At 45.2% G+C, this 21,288-nt stretch overlaps 1 protein-coding gene across 3 annotated transcripts; it reads right to left on the bottom strand.

Moving 5' to 3' along the window:
* Nucleotides 1-1,171: 1,171 nt before the first annotated feature.
* LOC145509100 (cytochrome P450 4F3-like) lies at nucleotides 1,172-21,288 on the bottom strand. Of its 3 annotated transcripts, XM_081497054.1 has the most exons (14): nucleotides 21,239-21,288; nucleotides 20,677-20,904; nucleotides 17,666-17,740; nucleotides 16,983-17,127; nucleotides 15,902-15,955; nucleotides 15,682-15,809; nucleotides 13,164-13,285; nucleotides 12,467-12,737; nucleotides 5,327-5,393; nucleotides 5,014-5,143; nucleotides 2,249-2,382; nucleotides 2,089-2,153; nucleotides 1,820-1,902; nucleotides 1,172-1,430 (listed from the first exon to the last, which is right to left on the bottom strand). In XM_081497054.1, exons 2-14 carry the CDS (start codon nucleotides 20,872-20,874, stop codon nucleotides 1,253-1,255), a joined length of 1,650 nt encoding a protein of 549 aa, XP_081353180.1. In that variant the 5' UTR covers nucleotides 20,875-20,904; nucleotides 21,239-21,288; the 3' UTR covers nucleotides 1,172-1,252. The 3 variants fall into 3 exon arrangements, with proteins under 3 accessions (XP_081353180.1, XP_081353181.1, XP_081353182.1); XM_081497055.1 differs by lacking the exons at nucleotides 17,666-17,740; nucleotides 21,239-21,288 and having other exon boundaries at nucleotides 20,677-20,895; XM_081497056.1 differs by lacking the exons at nucleotides 16,983-17,127; nucleotides 17,666-17,740; nucleotides 21,239-21,288 and adding an exon at nucleotides 18,704-18,848 and having other exon boundaries at nucleotides 20,677-20,874.

The following is a 21,288-nucleotide window of genomic DNA, read 5'->3' as shown; positions in this document are numbered from 1 at the left end:
AACAATACAGTATACTAATGCATATATATGGAATTTGAAAGATGGCAACGATAACCCTATATGCGAGACAGAATAAGAGACACAGATGCATAGAACAATTTTATGGACTCTGAGGGAGAAGGTGAGGGTGGGACGTTCTGGGAGAATAGCATTGAAACATGTATATTATCATATGTGAAACAGAACACCATTCCATGTTCGATGCATGAGACAAGGGCTCAGGGCCGGGGCAATGGGAAGACCCAGAGGGATGGGATGGGGAGGGAGGTGGGTGGGGGGTCCAGGAAGGGGAACACATGTAAACTCACGGCTGATTCATGTCAATGTATGGCAAAAACTATTACAATATTGTAAAGTAATTAGCCCCCAACTAAAATAAATAAATTTATAAAAAATAAAAATAAAAAAAAAAAAGAAAATGAAGTCCTGGGTCATGCCTCTCTGAGGGAAAAAGTTTCTTTTTGGTTTCTAGCTTCAAGTCTGTTTCACAGCAGAGCAGTTTGTAACTGTGTAACAGATCTAACTACGGAGATTTTGAATTTGCTGAATCTTCTAAAGGTAATTTTCTTCAACAGCAGATTTCCGCATGTCCCCAAACTTCACTATAACTTTTATGACTTTAAAGCATTTTAAATGAGAGAAAGTGATGCAAAAACAAGTGTGGAAATGAACACGCATTGAGTAGGGATGCTTACCAGATACTGAGTCAGTCATTTTGCACAAGCTTTTTATAGATCTCCACAACATAGCAATAAAGTGATTACTATTATGTAATAAAGGCACTGAGGCTTAGAGAGAGAGTTCCCCCAACCCAGCCAAATGCTAAAAATGGCAAACGTTTGTAAGGAGGGAGTGGTGGATCCATAGTCATCTGACCCTGACTGCATCTAGCTTCACCTTCCTTAAAAAGTCATCTTGTCCTCATGATCCAAGATGGAGCTCCAGCTATCATAGCAAAATTTGCCCCCATTCCCCCACCCCCTCCTCCCCCTCCACTCCCACCTCCCACCTGCCCCACCAGGTTCACAGCTACACCCACCCGCCTGGATCCTTCCAGGCCCCAAGGGCCCCCTGCTGGCTCTCAATGAGGCTTGGGACAGACGGGAGCTCCCGGATCAGGATCCCATGCCCCTTGCAGTGGAAGCACAAAGTCTTAACCACTGCACCATCAGCGAAGTCCCAGATTTATTCCTGGGAATCTGCAGTGAGGTGTCTATGGTCATGGTGGATCTCAGGCCAGAAAGTGGGTGGGTCATTGCTGCCCTGTGCTCAGCGGCTCCACCCGCAGCCAAAGTCCACCCTCCGCACGCAGGATCAGCTCTGGCTTCCTGTGAGGCTCCTCCTCATCTGGCAGGACGCGGAACCGCAGTAGCGTGAGCGCCAGGACCACCTTCATCTCGGTCATGGCGAATGTCTGCCCGATGCAGTTCCTGTGGGCGGGAGCGGGGGCTCTAAGTGCACCCGGAACCCTCATCTGGGTGCCTCAGCACCCGGCCCACAACTTACATGCACAGTGATAGAGAAGGAAGCTAACTGTGCCAGGAACCCCTGTGTGGGCTTGCATATCCCCAGACCCTTACCCTCACTCCAGTCCTGAACTCAGACCAGAACACAGGGGAACTGGCCTCTCAGCACACTGTGGACCCCTCTTTGTGACCCCCACCATTCCCTAGGCCCTTGCCATTATGTCTGGGGGAGGGGAGGGAAACACAGTCTTAAATTTTCCCCCTTCCTGGCCCCTACAGTTAAGCCTGGAATCTCAGCCCCAGATCCCTGCCCCCACTACTCCATCCTCACCTCAAATGCCCAATGCCCTCACCTGGGACCTGCTGAGAAGGGGATAAAAGCCAGAGGTGACCTCCCCTTGATGTTTTCTGGCTCGAAGCGCAAGGGGTCATAGACCTGGGGCCAAGACAAGACAGGGTTACTGGGTGGTATCTCCCAGGACGTCCATCCTTAGAGAGGCAGATGTGTGTATAATGGGAGGGAGGTGATATCTGTGTTGCCAATCAGAATTCTGTAGTCTCCCGTGGATCCCCCAAAGGGAATGGACAAGATGATGGAGGTATGACGTAGCAGAGGCATCACCTCAGGGTCTGGCCACACAGATGGGTTGTGGTGGGTCCCAAAAATACTGATGAGGCAGATAACACCTGTGGGAGAGGAGGAACCAGTCAGAATTAGGTTCAACCTGCCTGATGGGCCCCCTTTCTGACCAGGAGCCTCATCCCATAGTTATTGTGAGCACCTTTGGGGATGACCCGGCCATCTGGAAGCATGATGTCCTGGGTACAGCAGCGAGAGATGACCGTGACTGGGGGGTGCAACCGCAGACTCTCCTTGATGCACATGGTCAGGAAGGGCAACTGAGCCAGGTCGTCCCTAAAGAAACCCCATGACAATTATCCAGGGAGCAAAAATAGACATGCCATCCTCCAGCACTCATACTGCCCTATAAGATCCCTTCTGTCTATAACATAATCACAGATGGATCAAATAGTGCCAAACCTATTATGTTGTATACATTAAATATGTACAACTTTTTCTTTGTCCATCACAGCTCAATAAGATGGTTCCTAAAAAGAAAGAAAAATCACAGAAGTACCGGACAAAATTTAGCCACGTATTTTTAGAAGCTTTTCTAAGCAAAACATCAAAGAACCAACCAAAAAGAAAGCTTACCAATTTGTTTAAAAATGAAATATTCTTTATGGTAAGACAGAAAAGTAAAAGGCAAATGAGAAAGAAATAAAAAGTCTGATTCAATGTTTACTCTTATTTATAACAGCACCAGGGATACTAGCTAATGAACTTAGAAGGGGGAAAAAGAGAGAAGTGCCATTTGAAACATGGGGGTAAATGTGTCATTTTTGGCAGATACTGGTTTTATACTTAGAAAACAAGAGAATTCACTGGAAAAAGTGAAAGTGAGAGTTGCGACCGACTCTTTGTGACCCCATGGACTGTATAGTCCATGGAATTCTCCAGGCCAGAATACTGGAAGTGGGTAGCCTTTCCCTTCTCCAGTGGATCTTCCCAACCCAGGGATCGAACCCAGCTCTCCCGCATTGTAGGGGGATTCTTTACCATCTGAGCCACAAGGGAAGCCCAAGAATACTGGCGTGGGTAGCCTATCCCATCTCCGGTGAATCTTCCCAACCCGGGAATCAAACTGGGGCTGCCTGCATTGCAGGCAGATTCTTTACCAATTGAGCTATCAAGGAAGCAACTCACTGGAAAACTTGTACAAATATTGAAGATAAGACCCAGTAAGGGGAATGAATTCTTTTTCTTTATCCCCTTAATTTTGTGTGGTGATTTAAATTCTTAATAGCTGATATAGTTAGCTCGTTCTAAATCAGAAAACCACAAAACACCACCCCATGTCTCAGTATCATTCATTTCCCTTCCTCACAGTTTGACTAGTGGTTATTTTTTCTGTATCCTTCCAGGAATACCTTTTTGCATGAATAATTATGCAGTATCATGTTGTACACCATACACATTGCTCTGTATCTTTTTCATGTAACAGTGTGTCAAGCTCTTTTTGTACATCTCTTGGGACTTGTGTCCAAAATAAGGCCTTTCCTACTCTGGAGCTATAAAATAATTTCCCCTGGTTTCCTCTAGAGCCTTTAAGACTCCTTTATTTTATTATTTTCTGAAAAAATTATTTATTTGTTTGGTTGCAGCAGGTCTTAGTTGCATCAGATCTTCGTTGGGTCCGGCAGGATCTTTCATTGGGCCCATGGACTCTGTTTAGCCACATGTGGTCTTAGTTGCTACTGCACACATGGGATCTTAGTTCCCCAACCAGGGATCAAACCTAAGTCTCCTGCATTGCAAGGTGAATTCTTAACCACTGGACCACTAGGGATGTCCCAAGGTTCTTTTATTTTTTATTTTAAATCTTTGATTAGTGTATATGTTATTTTCTTATAAGACATAAGACCATGTTGAATTAACCTTATTCCATGTATCTCTCCAGTTGTTACAAGAGTTTTTACTATAAATGATCTTTCTTTGTCCTCTTGGTATGAGACCATATCTAGCACTTACTATGTTCACAGGGCAAGAAATTTATACCCATAAATTATTAGTTTTTCGTTAGAAATAATGTAATAGGTGAAAGAAAAGATAGTGATGATATAAAATATCTGGAAGACATGTGCATGTCTATACTCCAAACGAACTTATAAATGTTTCTCAATCTGGATAGACTATATGATTCACCATAGGAACAAGTGTACCTAAGGGTTTGTTTAGCAAAAGCTGCCTAAGATCTCTATGCTAAAATTTTAGACTCTATTAAAAGCCTAAAGATTATGTGAATATTTAAAAATGGATATCCATTCCACACTTTGGAATAGCATGTTAATATTATTAAGTAATCTGTTTTCCACAAACCTATCATATCAAACCCCAGCCTGGTCCATGCACACTGGGAGTGTCCTGACCTGGAACTATTCTTCCACCAGGCTGGGAGATCCTGGAAGGCAAAGACTGGGACTGGTCCTTCCTGAGTCTCCAGGACACGCAATGAGGCAGGGAGAATTGGAGATGGCATAGAACTGGGGAGAGAGAGGCAGTTTAGTGGTGTTTCCTAAGTGGGGAATGGATGGAAGAAGATGCAGATATTCTTGGAAAGGAGTTGATTGACTTTAGTCCTCAGGTGTTCCTTTTGAATCCTGGGCTAAATAATATGAGGAATTAGGATATGAGGAAATAGAGTGAAGATTTTTGAAAACATGTGGTTTCAGAGAGAAAAGAAAAGAAGTGGAGGGAAAGTTCATTTACTGAATAGGTGCTCACTGGTATCATCTGCCCTTACACATTGTTGCTAGTTAGTGCAGGACTTTCTATCCCCCAAACCTGCAAACTTTCCCCAGACTCTGTCTCTGGGATCTTCTCACATTCCCACTAAGAAATAAGGACAGAATCCACAACAATATTTTCACTCTTCCCAAGCCAGGAAGCAGGGGCTAGAAAAAGGCCACAAAGACTTGCACTCACCATTCAATCTCTTTAGACTCACGGTCCTTCAGGAGCTCTCTCACCTCCTGCCGGCAGCGCTCCTGGTATTCCGGGTGTTTTGCAAGGTTGTAAAGGACCCAGGAGAGGCCACTGGCTGTGGTGTCATGGCCTGAGGAGCATCCAGAGAGGCTTGGGTCTCTGGGCTACTTCAGCACTTGAGTGTTGACAGCACCCTCACCTTAAGGCCCATGGGGGGATGAGGAGGGATGGCGTGATCCAGGGTCCACTTGCCAAGATCCTGGGTTAGGGGAGAGACTAATCCCCCTGTGTAGTCCCACACTGGGACCCTCACCTTCAAACATGAAGGTGTCAGCTTCAGCTCGGATGTCTTCATCTGATAATCCCTTCCCATCTTCATCCTGGAGAGAAAGCAAGATTCCCAGATTCACACAAGTTCTGAGGGCCCTGAAACTAAACTAAGACAATTTCTGAAGCTCCATTATCCATCTAGAAGCCCAAGCTCAACCTGAAGTCCTAGACCTCCTTTGCTCAGTACCACCAGATGTCCCACCCACAAACCTTGTCCTTGACCCCTTTGCCGCCTGTGGCATCCATGGTACAGGGAATCAATGATCCATAAATATTTTTCATGTTTCTACATGTTGTAACCTGGGTTATAGGATGACTGATGACAAGTTTACCAGAGAAATAGAGATTAAAACCCATCCCTAATGCCTCCTGGAGATAAGGAATGGGTTGTACACCTGCAGAACAGGCAGACTTTGCCTTCTCAGTGAAGAGGTTCTGTTTAAGCTCCAAAACAACCTCTTCTTATCTCTGCTCTGCTCTTGTCTTTTCTTCTCTCATCTCCACTATTTTCCCTTCCCCTCCCTCCTCTCTCTTTCTCCTTCTCCTTTACTTCCTCGAACATAGGAAAGAAGGGGAAGAAGTCCTGTGTATGTTCCAAATTTCAAAAACTAGAGGTAAAACCACTACAATATTGTAAGGTAATTAGCCTTCAATTAAAATAAATAAACTGGGAGGGGGTGGTCCTAAGATGGTGGAGGAATAGGATGGGGAGACCACTTTTTCCCCTACAAAATTATCAAAAGATCATTTGAATGCTGAACAAATTCTACAAAACAACTTCTGAACGCTGGTGGAGGACACCAGGCACCCAGAAAGCAGCCCATTCTCTTCGAAAGGAGGTAAAACAAAATATAAAAGACAAAAGAGTTAGGGATGGAGACTCATCCCGGGGAGGGAGTCATGAAGGAGGAGAAGTTTCCAAACACCAGGAAACCCTCTCACCAGAGGGTCTGTGGGAAGTTTTGGAATCTCAGAGGGCAACATAACCAGGAGGGAAAAAAAAAAAAAAACCAACCTACAGAATATGCGCTTAACCACAACTCCCAGTGGAGAAGTAGCCCAGAGGCTCGCAACCACCAGCAGCGAGCGAGGGCTGAACAGGGAGGGGCGGGCCGCATTGCTTAGGGTAAAGACCTGGCCTGAATGCCCTGAGGACAATCTGAGGGCGCTAACGTGAGATAGCAACCCAAACTGTGGGATAGCCTGAGAGAGAAAAAAAAAAGAGAGAGAGAAATTTCCCGTGAAAAGGTTTAACCTAAGGCACAGCCTGGTCAGCTCGCAGAGCAAAGGATTGAGCGAATGTCAGAGGAGAGCTACCTGGTTGCAGAGGAGGGCATAGGGAGTCTACCTGAAAAAGATTTCAGAATAATGACAATAAAAATGATCCCAAATCTTGAAAACAAAATGGAATTACAGATAAATAGACTAGAGACAAGGGTTAAGAAGATGCAAGAAATATTTAACAAGGACCTAGAAGAAATAAAAAAGAGTCAATCATAATGAATAATGCAATAACTGAATCAAAAGCACTCTGGAGGGAACCAACAGTAGAATAACTTAGGAAGAAGATAGGATAAGTGAGGTGGAAGATAGAATGGTGGAAATAAAGGAAGCAGAGAGGAAAAAAGAAAAAAGAATTAAAAGAAATGAGGACAACCTTAGAGATCTCTGGGACAATGTTAAACACCCCAACATTTGAATCATAGGAGTCCCAGAAGAAGAAGACAAAAAGAAAGGCCATGGGAAAATACTTGAGGAGATAATAGCTGGAAACTTCCCTAAAATGGGGAAAGAAATAGCCACCCAAGTCCAAGAAACCCAGAGAGTCCCAAACATGATAAACCCAAGGCGAAGCACCCCAAGACACATAGTAATCAAATTAACAAAGATCAAACACAAAGAACAAATACTAAAAGCAACTAGGGAAAAGCAACAAATAACACACAAGGGGATTCCCATAAAGATAAGAGCTGATCTTGCAATAGAAACTCTTCAAGCCAGAAGGGATTGGCAGGACATACTCAAAGTGGTGAAAGAGAAAAACATATAACCCAGATTACTGTACCCAGCAAGGATCTCATTCAAATATGAAGGAGAAATCAAAAGCTTTACAGACAAGCAAAAGCTGAGAGAATTCAGCACCACCAAACTAGCGCTTCAACAAATGCTACAGGATCTTCTCTAGACAGGAAACACAGAAAAGGTTTATAAACTCGAACCCAATACAACAAAGTAAATGGCAATGGGATCATACTTATCAATAATTACCTTAAATGTAAATGGTAACACCCCCATTTACCCATTGAATATGCCCCAAACAAAAGACAAAGACTGGCTGAATAGATACAAAAACAAGACCCAGCATATATGCTGTCTACAAGAGATCCACTTCAAAACAAGGGACACATACAGACTGAAAATGAAGGGCTGGAAAAAGATATTTCATGCAAATGGAGACCAAAAGAAAGAAAGAGTAGCAATACTCATATCAGATAAAATAGACTTTAAAATGAAGCCCATGCAAAGAGACAAAGACGGGCACTACATAGTGTTCAAAGATCAATCCAAGAAGAAGATATAACAATTATAAATATATATGCACCCAACATAGGAGCACCGCAATATGTAAGGCAAATGCTAACAAGTATGAAAGGGGAAATTAGCAGTAACACAATAATAGTGGGAGACTTTAATATCCCACTCACACCTATGGACAGATCAACTAAATAGAAAATTACCAAGGAAACACAAACTTTAAATGATACAATGGATCAGTTAGACCTAATTGATACCTATAGGACATTTCACCCCAAAACAATGAATTTCACCTTTTTCTCAATTGCACACGGAGCCTTCTCCAGGATAGATCACATCCTGGGCCATAAATCTAGCTTTGGGAAATTCAAAAAAATTGAAATCATTTCAAGCATTTTTCTGATCACAATGTGATAAGATTAGATGCCAACCACAGGAAAAAAACTATTAAAAATACAAACATATGGAGGCTAAACAACACACTTCTGAATAACCAACAAATCACAGAAGAAATCAGAAAAGAAATCAAAATATGCATAGAAACGAATGAAAATGAATACACAACAACCCAAAACCTATGGGATTCAGTAAAAGCAGTGCTAAGGGGAAGGTTCATAGCAATACAAGCTTACCTCAAGAAACATGAGAAAAATAAAATCAACAACCTAACTCTACACCTAAAGCAACTAGAGAAAGAAGAAATGAAGAACCCCAGGGTTAGTAGAAGGAAAGAAATAATAAAAATTAGGGCAGAAATAAATGAAAAAGAAACAAAGGAGACTATAGCAAAAATCAACAAAACTAAAAGTTGGTTCTTTGAGAAGATAAAATAAATAAACCATTAGCCAGACTCATCAAGAAAAAAAGCAAGAAGAATCAAATCAACAAAATTAGAAATGAAAATGGAAAAATCACAACAGATGACACAGAAATACAAAGGATCATAAGAGACTACTATCAGCAACTCTATGCCAATAATACGGACAACTTGGAAGAAATGGACAAATTCTTAGAAAACTATAACTTTCCAAAACGGAACCAGGAAGAAATAGAAAGTCTTAACAGACCTATCTGGAGAAGGAAATGGCAACCCACTTCAGTATTCTTGCCTAGAGAATCCTGTGGACAGTGGAGCCTGGTGGGCTGCTGTCCATAGGGTCGCATAGAGTTTGACACAACTGAAGTGACTTAGCATACATGCATGCATTGGAGAAAGAAATGGCAACCCACTCCAGTATTCTTGTCTGGAGAATCCCAGGGATGGAGGAGCCTGGTGGGCTGCCATCTATGGGTCGCACAGAGTTAACCACGACTGAAGCGACTTAGCAGCAGCAGCAGCAGCAGTAGCAGCAACAGACCTATCACAAGCACAGAAATTGAAACTGTAATCAGAAATCTTCCAAAAAACAAAAGCCCAGGACCAGATGGCTTCACAGCTGAATTCTACCAAAAATTTAGAGAAGAGCTAACACCTATCCTGTTCAAACTCTTCCAGAAAATTGCAGAGGAAGGTAAACTGCCAAACTCATTCTATGAGGCCACCATCACGCTGATACCAAAACCTGACAAAGATGCCACAAAAAAGAAAACTACAGGCCAATATCACTGATGAACATAGATGCAAAAATCCTCAACAAAATCCTAGCAAACAGAATTCAACAACATATTTAAAAGATCATACATCATGACCAAGTGGGCTTTATCCCAGGGGTGAAAGGATTCTTCAATATTTGCAAATCAATCAGTGTGATCCACCACATTAACAAATTGAAAAATAAAAACCATATGATTATCTCAATAGATGCAAAGAAAGCCTTTGACAAAATTCAACATCCATTTATGATAAAAACCCTCCAGAAAGCAGGCATAGAAGGAACATACCTCAACATAATAAAAGCCATATACGATAAACCCACAGCAAACATTATCCTCACTGGTGAAAAATTGAAAGCATTTCCCCTAAAATCAGGATCAAGACAAGGGTGCACACTCTCACTACTACTAGTCAACATAGTTTTAGCCACAGCAATCAAAGAAGAAAAAGAAAGAAAAGGAATCTAGATTGGAAATGAAGAAGTAAAACTCACTGTTTGCAGGTGACATGATCCTCTACATAGAAAACCCTAAAGACTCCACCAGAAAATTACTAGAGCTAATCAGTGAATATAGTAAAGTCACAGGATATAAAATTAACACACAGAAATCCCTTGTATTCTTATATGCTAACAATGAGAAAACAGAAGGAGAAATTAAGGAAACAATTCCATTCACCATTGTGACGAAAAGAATAAAATACTTAGGAATAGCCAAAGCAATCTTGAGAAAGAAGAATGGACCTGGAGGAATCAACCTGTTTGACTTCAGAATATACTACAAAGCTATAGTCATGAAGACAGTATGGTACTGGCACAAAGACAGAAATATAATTCAATGGAACAAAATAGAAAGCCCAGAGATAAATCCATGCACAAATGGACACCTTATCTTTGACAAAGGAGGCAAGAATATACAATGGAGAAAGCATCTCTTTAACAAGTGGTGCTGGGAAAACTGGTCAACCACTTGTAAAAGAATGAAACTAGAACACTTTCTAACGCTATACACAAAAATAAACTCAAAATGGATTAAAGATCTAAACATAAGACCAGAAACTATAAAACTCCTAGAGGAAAACATAGGCAAAACTCTCTTTGACATAAATCACAGCAGGATCCTCTATGACCCACCTCCCAGAGTAATGGAAATAAAAGCAAAAATAAACAGATGGGACCTAATTAAACTTGAAAGCTTTTGCACAATGAAGGAAACTATAAGCAAGGTGAAAAGACACCCTTCAGAATGGGAGAAGATAATAGCAAATGAAGCAACTGACAAAGAATTGATCTCAAAAATATACAAGCAGCTCCTGCAGCTCAATTCCAGAAAAATAAGCGACCCAAACAAAAAATGGGCCAAAGAACTAAACAGACATTTCTCCAAAGAAGACATCCAGATAGCTAACAGACACATGAAAAGATGCTCAACATCACTCATTATCAGAGAAATGCAAATCAAACCCACAGTGAAGTACCATCTCACGCCTGTCAGAATGGCTGCTATCCAAAAGTCTACAAGCAATAAATGCTGGAGAGGGTGTGGAGAAAAGGGAACCTTCTTACACTGTTGGTGGGAATGCAAACTAGTACAGCCACTGTGGAGAACAGGGTGGAGACTCCTTGAAAAACTGGAAATAGGACTGGAAATAAGACCCAGCAATCCCACTGCTGAGCATACACACCAAGGAAACCAGAATTGAAATAAACACGTTTACCCCAATGTTCAACAAAGCACTGTTTACAATAGCTAGGACATGGAAGCAACCTAGATGTCCATCGGCAGACTAATGGATAAGAAAGTTGTGGTACTTACACACAATGGAATATTACTCAGCTATTAAAAAGAATGCATTTGAATCAGTCTAATGAGGTGGATTAAACTGGAGCCTATTATACATAATGAAGTAAGTCATAAAGAAAAACACCAGTACAGTATATTAATGCATACATATGGAATGTAGAAAGGTGGTAACGATGACCCTATATACAAGACAGCAAAAGAGACACAGATGTAAAGAACAGACTTTTGGACTCTGTGGGAGAAGGTGAGGGTGGGCTGATTTGCGAGAATAGCATTGAAACATGTATTTTACCATATGTGAAATAGATTGCCAGTCCAGGTTCAATGCATGAGACAGGGTGCTCAAGGCTGGTGCACTAGGATGACCCTGAGGGATGGGATTGGGAGGGAGGTGGGAGGGGGGTTCAGGATGGGGAACACATGTACACCCATGGCTGATTCATGTCAATATATGGCAAAAAGCAATATTGTAAAGTAATTAGCCTCCCATTAAAATAAATAAATTAATTAAAAAATAAAATAAACTAAGAAAATCTGAACGTATTTGTTATGTAATGTCAAGCATGGCTACATAAAGATAAAGGAATCATGGAGCTCTCAGAGGAATTTGGGAATGGAGGAGCAGAGATACCATCCTACTCCGGTTACTGTTACTGCTGTAAGTAAATAAATGGATTCTTATGATCCAGGATTTTGTATGTATACATGGATATATGCAGTCTATTTCTGTAGTAGACTAATTTACTAATTTGGAAGTAGAGTAAAATCTCAGGCCTTCACAGTTTCAGACTTAGCACTCCCCTGAAGGCTGCAGCCCACGTGTGTGTGTGTGTTAGTCGCTCAGTCCTGTCTGACTCTTTGCAACCCCATGGACTGAAGCCCACCAGGGTCTTCTGTCCGTGGAATTCTCTAGGCAAGAATACTGGAGTGGGTTGCCATTTCCTACTCCAGGGGATCTTCCTGACCTAGGGATCAAACTTGGGCGCCTGCACTGGAGGTGGATTCTTTACTGTGTGAGCCACCAGGGAAGCCATGTGCATTCCTCATGATCATCTCTAAAACTTATCCCTAACCTTCAACAAGAATCTCACATGGCTCTCCAGCACCCTCTGCATCCAGTTCAAGTTCCTTGATTAAATCAAGTTCCCAAGGTCTGCACTGCTTCTTGAACTCAGATCCCAGAAGAGCCCACCTTGGTCAGCAGGAGTATGTCAATAAAGTCCAAAGTCTTGGTCTTCGCCTTGGCCTTGAGGAAGTCATCAATACCCTCACTGGGGAGGGTGTGGTGCCGCTCCTGAACGATGGCATCTGTGAAGTCGTGCACCAGGCGGCAGGCCCTGCGGAAGCGCCACCCATCAGGGGTAAGGTAGTACAGGAAGTCCATGTGCAGGAGGAGCTGCTGATATCGTTTTGCCACAAGCGCACTGAGCTCCAAGATGGCGGCAATATAGTCACTGGGCTTCCTACAGGATGAGAGCATGAAAATGCAACAATTCAAAATATGTGAGGTCTGAAATAAACTTTGAACAGAACCCTCTTCTTCTCAAACACCTTCCATGGCTCTTTGGAAAGCTCAGGAGAAAGTTCATATCCTCTTTGGTTTCAGAATGTTCTTAAGATATAAGGATACTCATGTCTCCATACTTCTTTCCAAGATGTCTCCTCACTATTGCACATACCATGCTCCTCCTAGCCTCCTGGCCTTTATAAAACAGTTCTACATACCTAAAAGGATGGCTTCTTCTCTTTCTCCTTCTTGTTCTTCAATGTCCAGATCTGACCCACCTCCTCCAAGAAGACCTTTCTGATTGTCCTGGTCAATCCTCCCTCACCCATCTACTCCCACGGGCCTGTGGCTCATGTTCCCCAGGCCCTTGGGTGAGACTCACTCTTGGCAGTTGCTGTCATAACTGAAGACGCATTTCTGCAGACTGTCCAGGGTCATGAGGCTGATGTGTTCAAACATGTCCAGATGGGTGTGGCCCTCTTTGATCAGGCGCTGCCACTTGGCCTGGACAGAGAAGGGGACACAGCTGAGGCTGAGAACTGCCTCCTTGGTGCCCCTTCCTAACCCCATATACCAAGATGCACTCACTTGACTCTGTCTCCTGGTCCCAGGCACCCACCCCCAGGGAGGACCAGGCTCATATAGGAGTGAAAACTGTTACTATTAGGACATGAAGTCTCCATGACTGGGAGTCAGAAGATCTGGGTTTTGTAATCCTGACTCTACCTACTATACTTTGTGTGCATGAGTGTGTGCTCAGTTACTCAGTCGTGTCCAACTCTGTGTCTGACACTATGGACTGTGGCCCCCCAGGCTCCTCTGTCCTTGGGATTTTTCAGGCAGGAATAGTATAGTGGGTTGCCATTTTCTCCCCTAGGGGATTTCCCAACCCAGGGATCAAACTCACATCTCCTGAGTCTCCAGCATTGCAGGCAAATTCTTTACCTGTTGAGCCCATACTTTGTGCACCATTGGTCAGCTTTTCATAAAGTAAGTGCTGACAAATGTTAGGTTTCATCATTTTCATTGTTATAAGTTGATTAGGAAAATGATCCCTATGTTGATAGAGATAGTCCTCCATGGGCCCTGAGTACTCCTGCACTGTTTTTTTTTTTTTGGTTTTGCCAAAAAATTCTAAGGCCCCTATGTTCTTTACCTGGGCCATTTCTCAGAGTTGTGTTTGTAGCAAACAACCTTGAGAAGTGAGGTAATGTGTCCCCCTGGAAAATATCAAGCTTGCTTCTAACTTCTATAAATGTCACAGAGTTCCTAAACCTAATATTCCCTCCCCTGTGATATAACATACTATATGAGTAGACATCCATATAAGCCCACCTGTGTTATTTGCATGAGATTTAGTGACTTGGAAGAAGAATGAAAACCAACAAGAAGCACATGCTGTTTGCTGTGCAAAGAGTAATAAACTGTCCTTTGTCTGTGACCTAGGAGTCTCTTGTATTCTGGCAGAATCCAAGAAACAGTAATAAGCTCCCTTGTCACCGTGCAAGTGTGAAAAAAATTGTAGGCACTTCACAAAAGCCTGTGCTCCAGTTCTTTACTTTCCTATGTATATATCAAAACCCTTTGCAATGTAATTTTTCAGTATCTCTACTTGGAGGTGGAGCCTCTGTCCCCATCCTTTGATTCTGAGCTGGCCTTGGACTTTCTTTGGTCAACAGACCGTGGTGAAAATGACGAGGTGATCATTGCAAACCTAGACCCCAAGGGGCACTGCAGCTTCCTCTCAGTCTTTTCATACCCTGCCTCTACCATGTGAACCAGCCTGAGATGCCTTTTGAAGGGAGAGAATCACATGAAAGCAAGTTTATTGACCCTACCCGAGGTCATGCTAGATCAGCTTACAGCCAATCAAGCTTCAAACCTGTGAGAGGACTGACCCCAGACCAGCAATGTTTCCTATCTGTATGGTCAGGACACCCAAGACAGCTGTCCTCTTATTCTCTGTACATCCCACGCTTGACCAGTCCCTGCTTCACCTACACCCTATTCACATTTCCTCTTACTCATGGAGCCTAATCGGTAAATGCCGACATACTTGCTCTCAGTCACAGATACATATGATGGGGTATTACTCCAGGACCTTGCTTCAGACACGTAAGATCCCCTTATCCATTAAACCACTGACATCTGTCTGTTTTATTGACTCCAGCTCTTTCTTCAGTCTTGAGTCTTGCAGTGCTTCAGGGTGCAGTTGTACACAACCAGACCCACAGCTGGTTACTGGTATATGAGTGGCCCCATCCACATCCAGAGAAACCAGCCAACTGATTCACAGTCTTGCTGTAAATACTAAACCCTTATTGTTTTCAAGTGATTCATTACTCAGAAATAACTACTGCCTGATATTCATTATTATCATCAAATATGTCTCAAGATTCTAAGGCTTCTGTGAAGATAAAATAGAAGCTAACACCTTCTGAGCATCTACTATGTGCCAGGGATGTGGCTTCATTATGATATCTTGAAAGTGAAAATGTTAGTCATTCAGTTATGTATGACTGTGACCCCATGGACTTTAGCCTGCCAGGCTCCCCTGTCCCTGGAATTCTCCAGGCAAGAACATCGGAGAATGGCAACACTGGGTGCCATTTCCTTCTCCAAGGGATCTTCCTGACCCAGGGATTGAACCCGGGTCTCCTGTATTGCAGGCAGATTCTTTACCATCTGAGCCACCAGGGAAGCTCAGCTTGCAGGATATCTTGACCACCCTGCAAAGCAGGGATCATATTACACTCTTTATATAGCCAAGGACACTGAGGCTGAGAAAGGAAGAACGATGGACTCGAGCCAATCAGAAGAGGGAGAAATCCAGACAAGACGCCTCTGAGTTCCCGTTGTCCCCAAGACTCCAGCTGGGACCCTGGGTTCGAGAGACTCACATGCATGATGTCTGCGCTCTTGGTGAAAATCTTCATATAGGGCTTCAGGATGTTGAAGTGGAAGGCGGGCGTCAGCATGTGCCGGTGCCTGCTCCACTTGTCACCAGCACTCAGCAGGAGCCCATCCCCTAGCAGAGACAGCCACGGGGAGTGGGCAAAGGAAGATCTTCCCCTGGGTCACCAGGGATGTCCCCACCCCCCTTTGTGAACAGTTACTCACCCAGCCAAGGCTTCAGAAAGTCATAGAAGATCACATCCTTGGGTGCGATGGCAGCTGATATGAATGAGGACCATCAGGGACCAAGGAGAGGGAGAGGGGAGGGTCTTTTGATGGGGAGTGGAGGCTCCTGGCCAGGAATCTGCATTCCCCCTCCAAGCCCAACATAGCAGAATGGGACCAAGAGCACAGGAAGCTGGGTGGGGAGAGGAGACCAGACCAGGCCACAGCACAGAGCAGAGCAAAGACAGAGCCCATAGACACAACTCAACGTACTTAGACACACCCCAACCTGACATATGACTGGACATTGCATCTGCTACCTCCCAAGCATAGTCCATTACTTTACAAAACACCTTTATGGGGACCTAGGACAACACATCTGCCCCAGCTCTGACCACTCCTGAGACATTTGACATGGTCCCATGTCTTAACAAGTCCTAACAAGGCCACACCATGAATGACACAACATGACATGACAGAATGCTTTGCCATGGGCCTGAAGACAATCTGATATGACCTCAGTGTGCCCCAAGTGGACTCCAGACAGGACTTGAATACACTGATGACACAGACCTGAACCAGGCAAAACTCAAACATATCCTAAGACCTGCATCAGACAAGACTCACATAAGGTCTCGGGCATTTCTCAGAGTGACCCTGGAGTTCCATACCTCAGACAAACACCCAGAAGTGAACAATTGGTGAACCAGGCAATCTCTAACAGCATCTCAGACAAGAACCAGAGAGGCTCCAAGATGCCTCAAATGTCCTTGGCCGCAGATGAGCTTTGGACATGACTGAGAACATCTTTGAACTCAGATTTAAACATATACCAGGTATCACTATGTATAACATACACAAACTGTAACTAAAATCCACATAGAAACGTAAATCTGATCAGACGTGGCCATTCAGCAGACATTGCACAGACATGACTGGAGATCATGCAGTTGGGATTCTGCAGCAGGGGACAGTGGCATCTTTGCTATGCCCCCCTCTGCCTGCACCCTGGTCACTTGTACAACTAGAGGCAATACAGAGACCATGGCAATGGACAAGCTAAGGCCAGGGAGGTGTCTACCTGGAGCAAAGAGCACAGGCTTGATGCAGGTGGGGTGGAAGATGCGGATGATCGCATGCCAGGGCCCCACCCACCAGCAGCACGCATCCCCATAGGTGCTGGCCAGGCCCTGTGTGTACAGGAGACCTTCCTCTGAGCTCTGAATCTGGAGAGGAACAAATAGGACCCAATTCACATTCTTCTAGGCTGCCAGAGGGAAGGACCTGCAGGGCAGTGATCCAGAGCTGAGATGATGACTCACCACCAGCAGCTGCTCCTCTGTCCTCAGCCTCCTGCCACCTTCTCTCCCCTTATCCTCCATACATGATAATTGAGGTCCCTTGACTATAGGGATAGGAAGGGTCTTTCCCTGTTTGGATCCCAAACACTGTGTTCCCCTGACTTCTCTTCCATCCCCATGTTCCTGATAAGGAGACTGAGGCTCTGAACGATGGAGTCTATTGCCCACATTCTCTCAGACAATAAGCCTGAGACACGTGCCCACATCTGTCTGAACCCAGGGTCTGTGTTCTTAACCATCAGATCACTCTGAGCCTCAAAACAACAGCTTAGAGGACCGTTAAACAACCTCCAAGACTGGGTACTCAGAGTTTCATGGACACAGGAATGGGTCCTATGACACAGGCTAGGGAAATAAAAAGAAATTCTATGTCTTTTCCTGAAAATGTTGTCAATGAGCTCACCTTTCCATGGGGGCTGAGCTTGTTGGATTCAGTTTTACCAAGATGATAAGGAAGCCACCACAGAGGAACAGAGAACTAAACAATGAAAACAGATTTCTTACGACATTATATAGACATGGATAGATCTGGGTCTGAAGATACCCCTCCTTGGGCTTCATAGTCACTTAATTCTTTTTCTTTCCATAGATCATACAGGGTGGCATTTCTACCACTAACAGCTGAGGGAGACTTCAGCAGCCAGAGAGAGCCAGGGCCCTTCTCATGTTCACTCTGCATTCTTGGGTCTGAACCCAGGTTTCTGTTACACGCTGCCTGTTCCCCTGCTTGCCTGGTCATCTGTCTGCGGATGGGAGGGGCAGGGGACAAGGGAAGAGAGCCAGGGTGGGGTGGAGTCTCCTTAGGGAGATTCCTGGCAACTGGAGAAGGAGGGCACTGATCTAGAAGTGGACCAGCTCCAAGATAGGGGAAAAGAAAGTGACCTACCAGAGAGGTGGATGTCATGGGAATAGCAACTCAGATGTACACCAGCCATAAGCCGTCATTGCTCAGCACCCAGGGATAGGTGGGGACTGAGGGAAGGTCTGGCAGGGGACCTGGGACATTATGGATGCCCAAGCATCACTCCATACCCTGCTTTAAAAAATTTCTGCTCATCATTCTGGACCCAGTTCCAACTCTTCCTCCAGGAAGCCTTCCAGCATTCCCCAGCAGAGACCCTTGCTTCTTCTCTGGATTTGGAGAGCTCATTTCCCTCTGGCCAATTCCTGACTACACCAGGTCACAGGTCCCTCTGCCTCAATCTGAATCTTCAAGTCCTGTCTTTTACCCAAGACACCAGGTTGGGGTGTAAATGGCAGTGAGAGGAAGGAGGAGGCTGAGAGATGGTGGTGATCAATACATGAAGGAAAGAGGAAGATGGTGGGAGAGGAGGGGAGGGGGGTTGGGGTCCTGTAGGGGCTGCATGGAAGCTTGGCAGGGAGGGGCTGGAAGCCCTGAGGTGAGTCACGGCACCCACCACCACAAGCTCTGCCTGGGTACCTGAGGCACTGGCAAAAGTCCGGATCAAGTCAGGGTGGCAGAAAATGACCATGGGGATGATGGGGCCCATCCACATCAAGTAACCCCGGGGGTAGTTGGTCACCAGCTCAGTTACTTTGCTCAAGCCCTGCTCCGTGGGGGGGACCTGTAAGCAAGGTAAGGGCCATCACTCTGCAGAAGGAGAGTCCACTGCGGTGGACAGAGTGTGGGATCATACACAGATAGAGGGAATCTCTGCTTCCTTCTTCCCTCTGGGGGAGGGAGGGACCTGGAGGCTCTCCAAGTCCCAAGGGTCTATCCCAGGGCACAGGGAGAAGACAGGCTCTCTGCCCACAGGGAGGCAGATCTTGGCTTGATAAGACACATTTTTCTTGTCCTGGGAGTGGTCCCAGTACAAGGGCAATCTAAGAAGGAGATCCCAGTGGGCAGCTGTGTGGGTAGCAGGGTGACTGGGCTTTGGTCCAACACCCTCCCATGTTTTTCCTGCTCCACCCGGCTTCTGATTTCTTGCATGGAAAGGGTTCTGCAGACCTCTGACCTTAAAGTCCTGGCCATCCCCCAGGGACAGACATGAACTCTGCCTACTAACCAAAAGGGGAACATGATCTATAACCTTTGCTGGTCAGGCTTGGTGCAGAGTGCATCCTGTCTGTTTCTCTGAGAGTTATGGGCATGCCCTTCAATTGTGCTATTTTCAAAAGAAGAAACTGATGCCATATCCCCTCAAAGGGGAACAAGTGTGGGTTACCTCCTAGTGAAGCACCCTCTCCCTCATGATGCTCCATTCAAACCTGACAAATACCCCCAGGTACTCTAGGCAGGTGACATAAAACACTTTCACCTTTTTGACTTGCTCCCCTCTCCCAAGGCTCTAAGGTGAGGATTCAAAGCACTAGATGAGATTGGCCCAGAGAGGGAGCGTTTCTCAGCTGAAGTCACACAGAAAAGTGACTGAACCTGTCCCCACGGCCAAGCCCTTGGAGGCAGGGAGGGCAGAACTGGAGAACTTTGTAACTAACATTCCTGCTGCTTCCAGGGCTCACTGAGGCATTTGAAGATCTGGAACCTCAGCAAATCTTCACGGTGAGCTTTGGACACCCTCCGCTGTGAACTTTGCCTTAATGAATAATAATTGCAATAAGTCTTCCCTCAAGTTGTAGTTCTCATCCCAGGCATGAAAGGAAAATTTGTCTGGGAGATAGGGGGAGCTGAATATAACCTTTTTGACCTTGATAGAGGGAGATGATGGCAAGTTGATCACCTCGGTCATCAAGCATTTATTTTGAGTGCTTATATTGCTCCAGTCCTGGACTGTGCACTGTAGTGTCTGCTCCCCCCAAACTATCATCAAACTGGGAAGTGGTTACTAAGTAATTGGACAATTATCCGTTTCATTAATTATGAGTGGGATCAAGTCATAAGTCACAATCTGGGGCACAAGCTAGGCAGGTGTGGAGGTGGGGTAAGTCTAAGAAGGCTTCTAAAAGAGGAAGTGAGTAGCTGACTTTATCTAGATTGGGCAACGGGCCCATTGGGACATCTTTGGGGGAGAGATGAGAGTTAAATTAGAGGAAGGGGTCCTGGAAAGAGGAGAGGGTAGGCATCTGTGCTCCTGTAGGTGGGAGTGGGGAGGTGGTAGTTATTTCCCTTAGGAAAGCTGTGGCTCAGAACAAGACACAAGGATATGGGCCATGTGCAGAGCAGACGCTGGACGGTGAATCTTATCAGGTGCATAATGTATGGAAGTTAGGCAGGGAATGGACCCCAAATTAGGCTAGGACTGGAAGGACAGGATATGGGGAAGGTCTTGATGGCAGAGTAGAGGAGTGAATGAGTGAGGGAAGAGGGGGTTCCTTGGCATCCCTATCTTCTTTGCTGTCCTAGACCCCAGTCCAAACCTGAGCCCCATTCTTGATCCCTCAGGAAGTCCGTCTACCTTGATTTCCCAGACTCAATCTGCTGCCCACACTCACCAGGCCCAGGTGACCCAAGAACCAGTTACGTTTGGGGGGCTGTGGGAAACATCGGAGGTGGCGAGAGTTGTTGTAGGAGGTGTAGGTCCAGGCCAGGACGCGGGCCAGGAGCCAGAAGGCCCCGACCAGCAGCAGCAGCAGCCATGGGGAGGCTGCCACCGGCCCAAGTCCCAGCCAGGACAGGCTCAGTTCCAGCATCCTGTGGTCAGATGGGGTGGAGGGTGAATCCTGAGGATGAAGGAAGAGGCAGTGATGGTGAGCTGTGAGGCAGAGACAAATAGATGGAGAGGAGCAAGGGAGTGAGGGGCAGGGATGGGGAGTGCTGGGGACGGGCAAGAAGGGCTCAGAGACAGACAGACAGGGGCTGGGAGAGGGGAGGGAGAAACAGAAATTCAGAGGAAGAGGGAGAGACAGAGACAGACGGACAGACAGACAGATAGATACACACACACAAACACATTGGTATCCACTAATCTCCCAGGTCATCTCATTCCCTGGAGCCACCCTGCCTTGGGCATCTGCCTTCCCCACCTTGGGCCAGGACCCTCACCCAGCCCCTTACGTTCTGTCAAGAGCTTGCTTGTCCCACACAACTTCTTCTGCCCTCCTCCT

This window comes from Giraffa tippelskirchi, chromosome 6, assembly GCF_054371585.1.
Source record: "Giraffa tippelskirchi isolate mGirTip1 chromosome 6, T2T-mGirTip1v1.2.pri, whole genome shotgun sequence".
Taxonomy (NCBI): domain Eukaryota; kingdom Metazoa; phylum Chordata; class Mammalia; order Artiodactyla; family Giraffidae; genus Giraffa; species Giraffa tippelskirchi.
This window is presented reverse-complemented; position numbering and strand designations above follow the sequence as displayed.

Excerpts from the sequence above, each read along its gene's own strand:
- LOC145509100 (XM_081497054.1), bottom strand. The coding sequence starts at position 20,874 with ATGCTGGAACTGAGCCTGTCCTGGCTGGGACTTGGGCCGGTGGCAGCC. Across the intron at positions 12,738-13,163 it reads TATGACAGCAACTGCCAAGA|GAAGCCCAGTGACTATATTG; the intron begins GTGAGTCTCACC and ends CTCATCCTGTAG. Across the intron at positions 1,431-1,819 it reads CCCTTCTCAGCAGGTCCCAG|GAACTGCATCGGGCAGACAT; the intron begins GTGAGGGCATTG and ends TCCCGCCCACAG.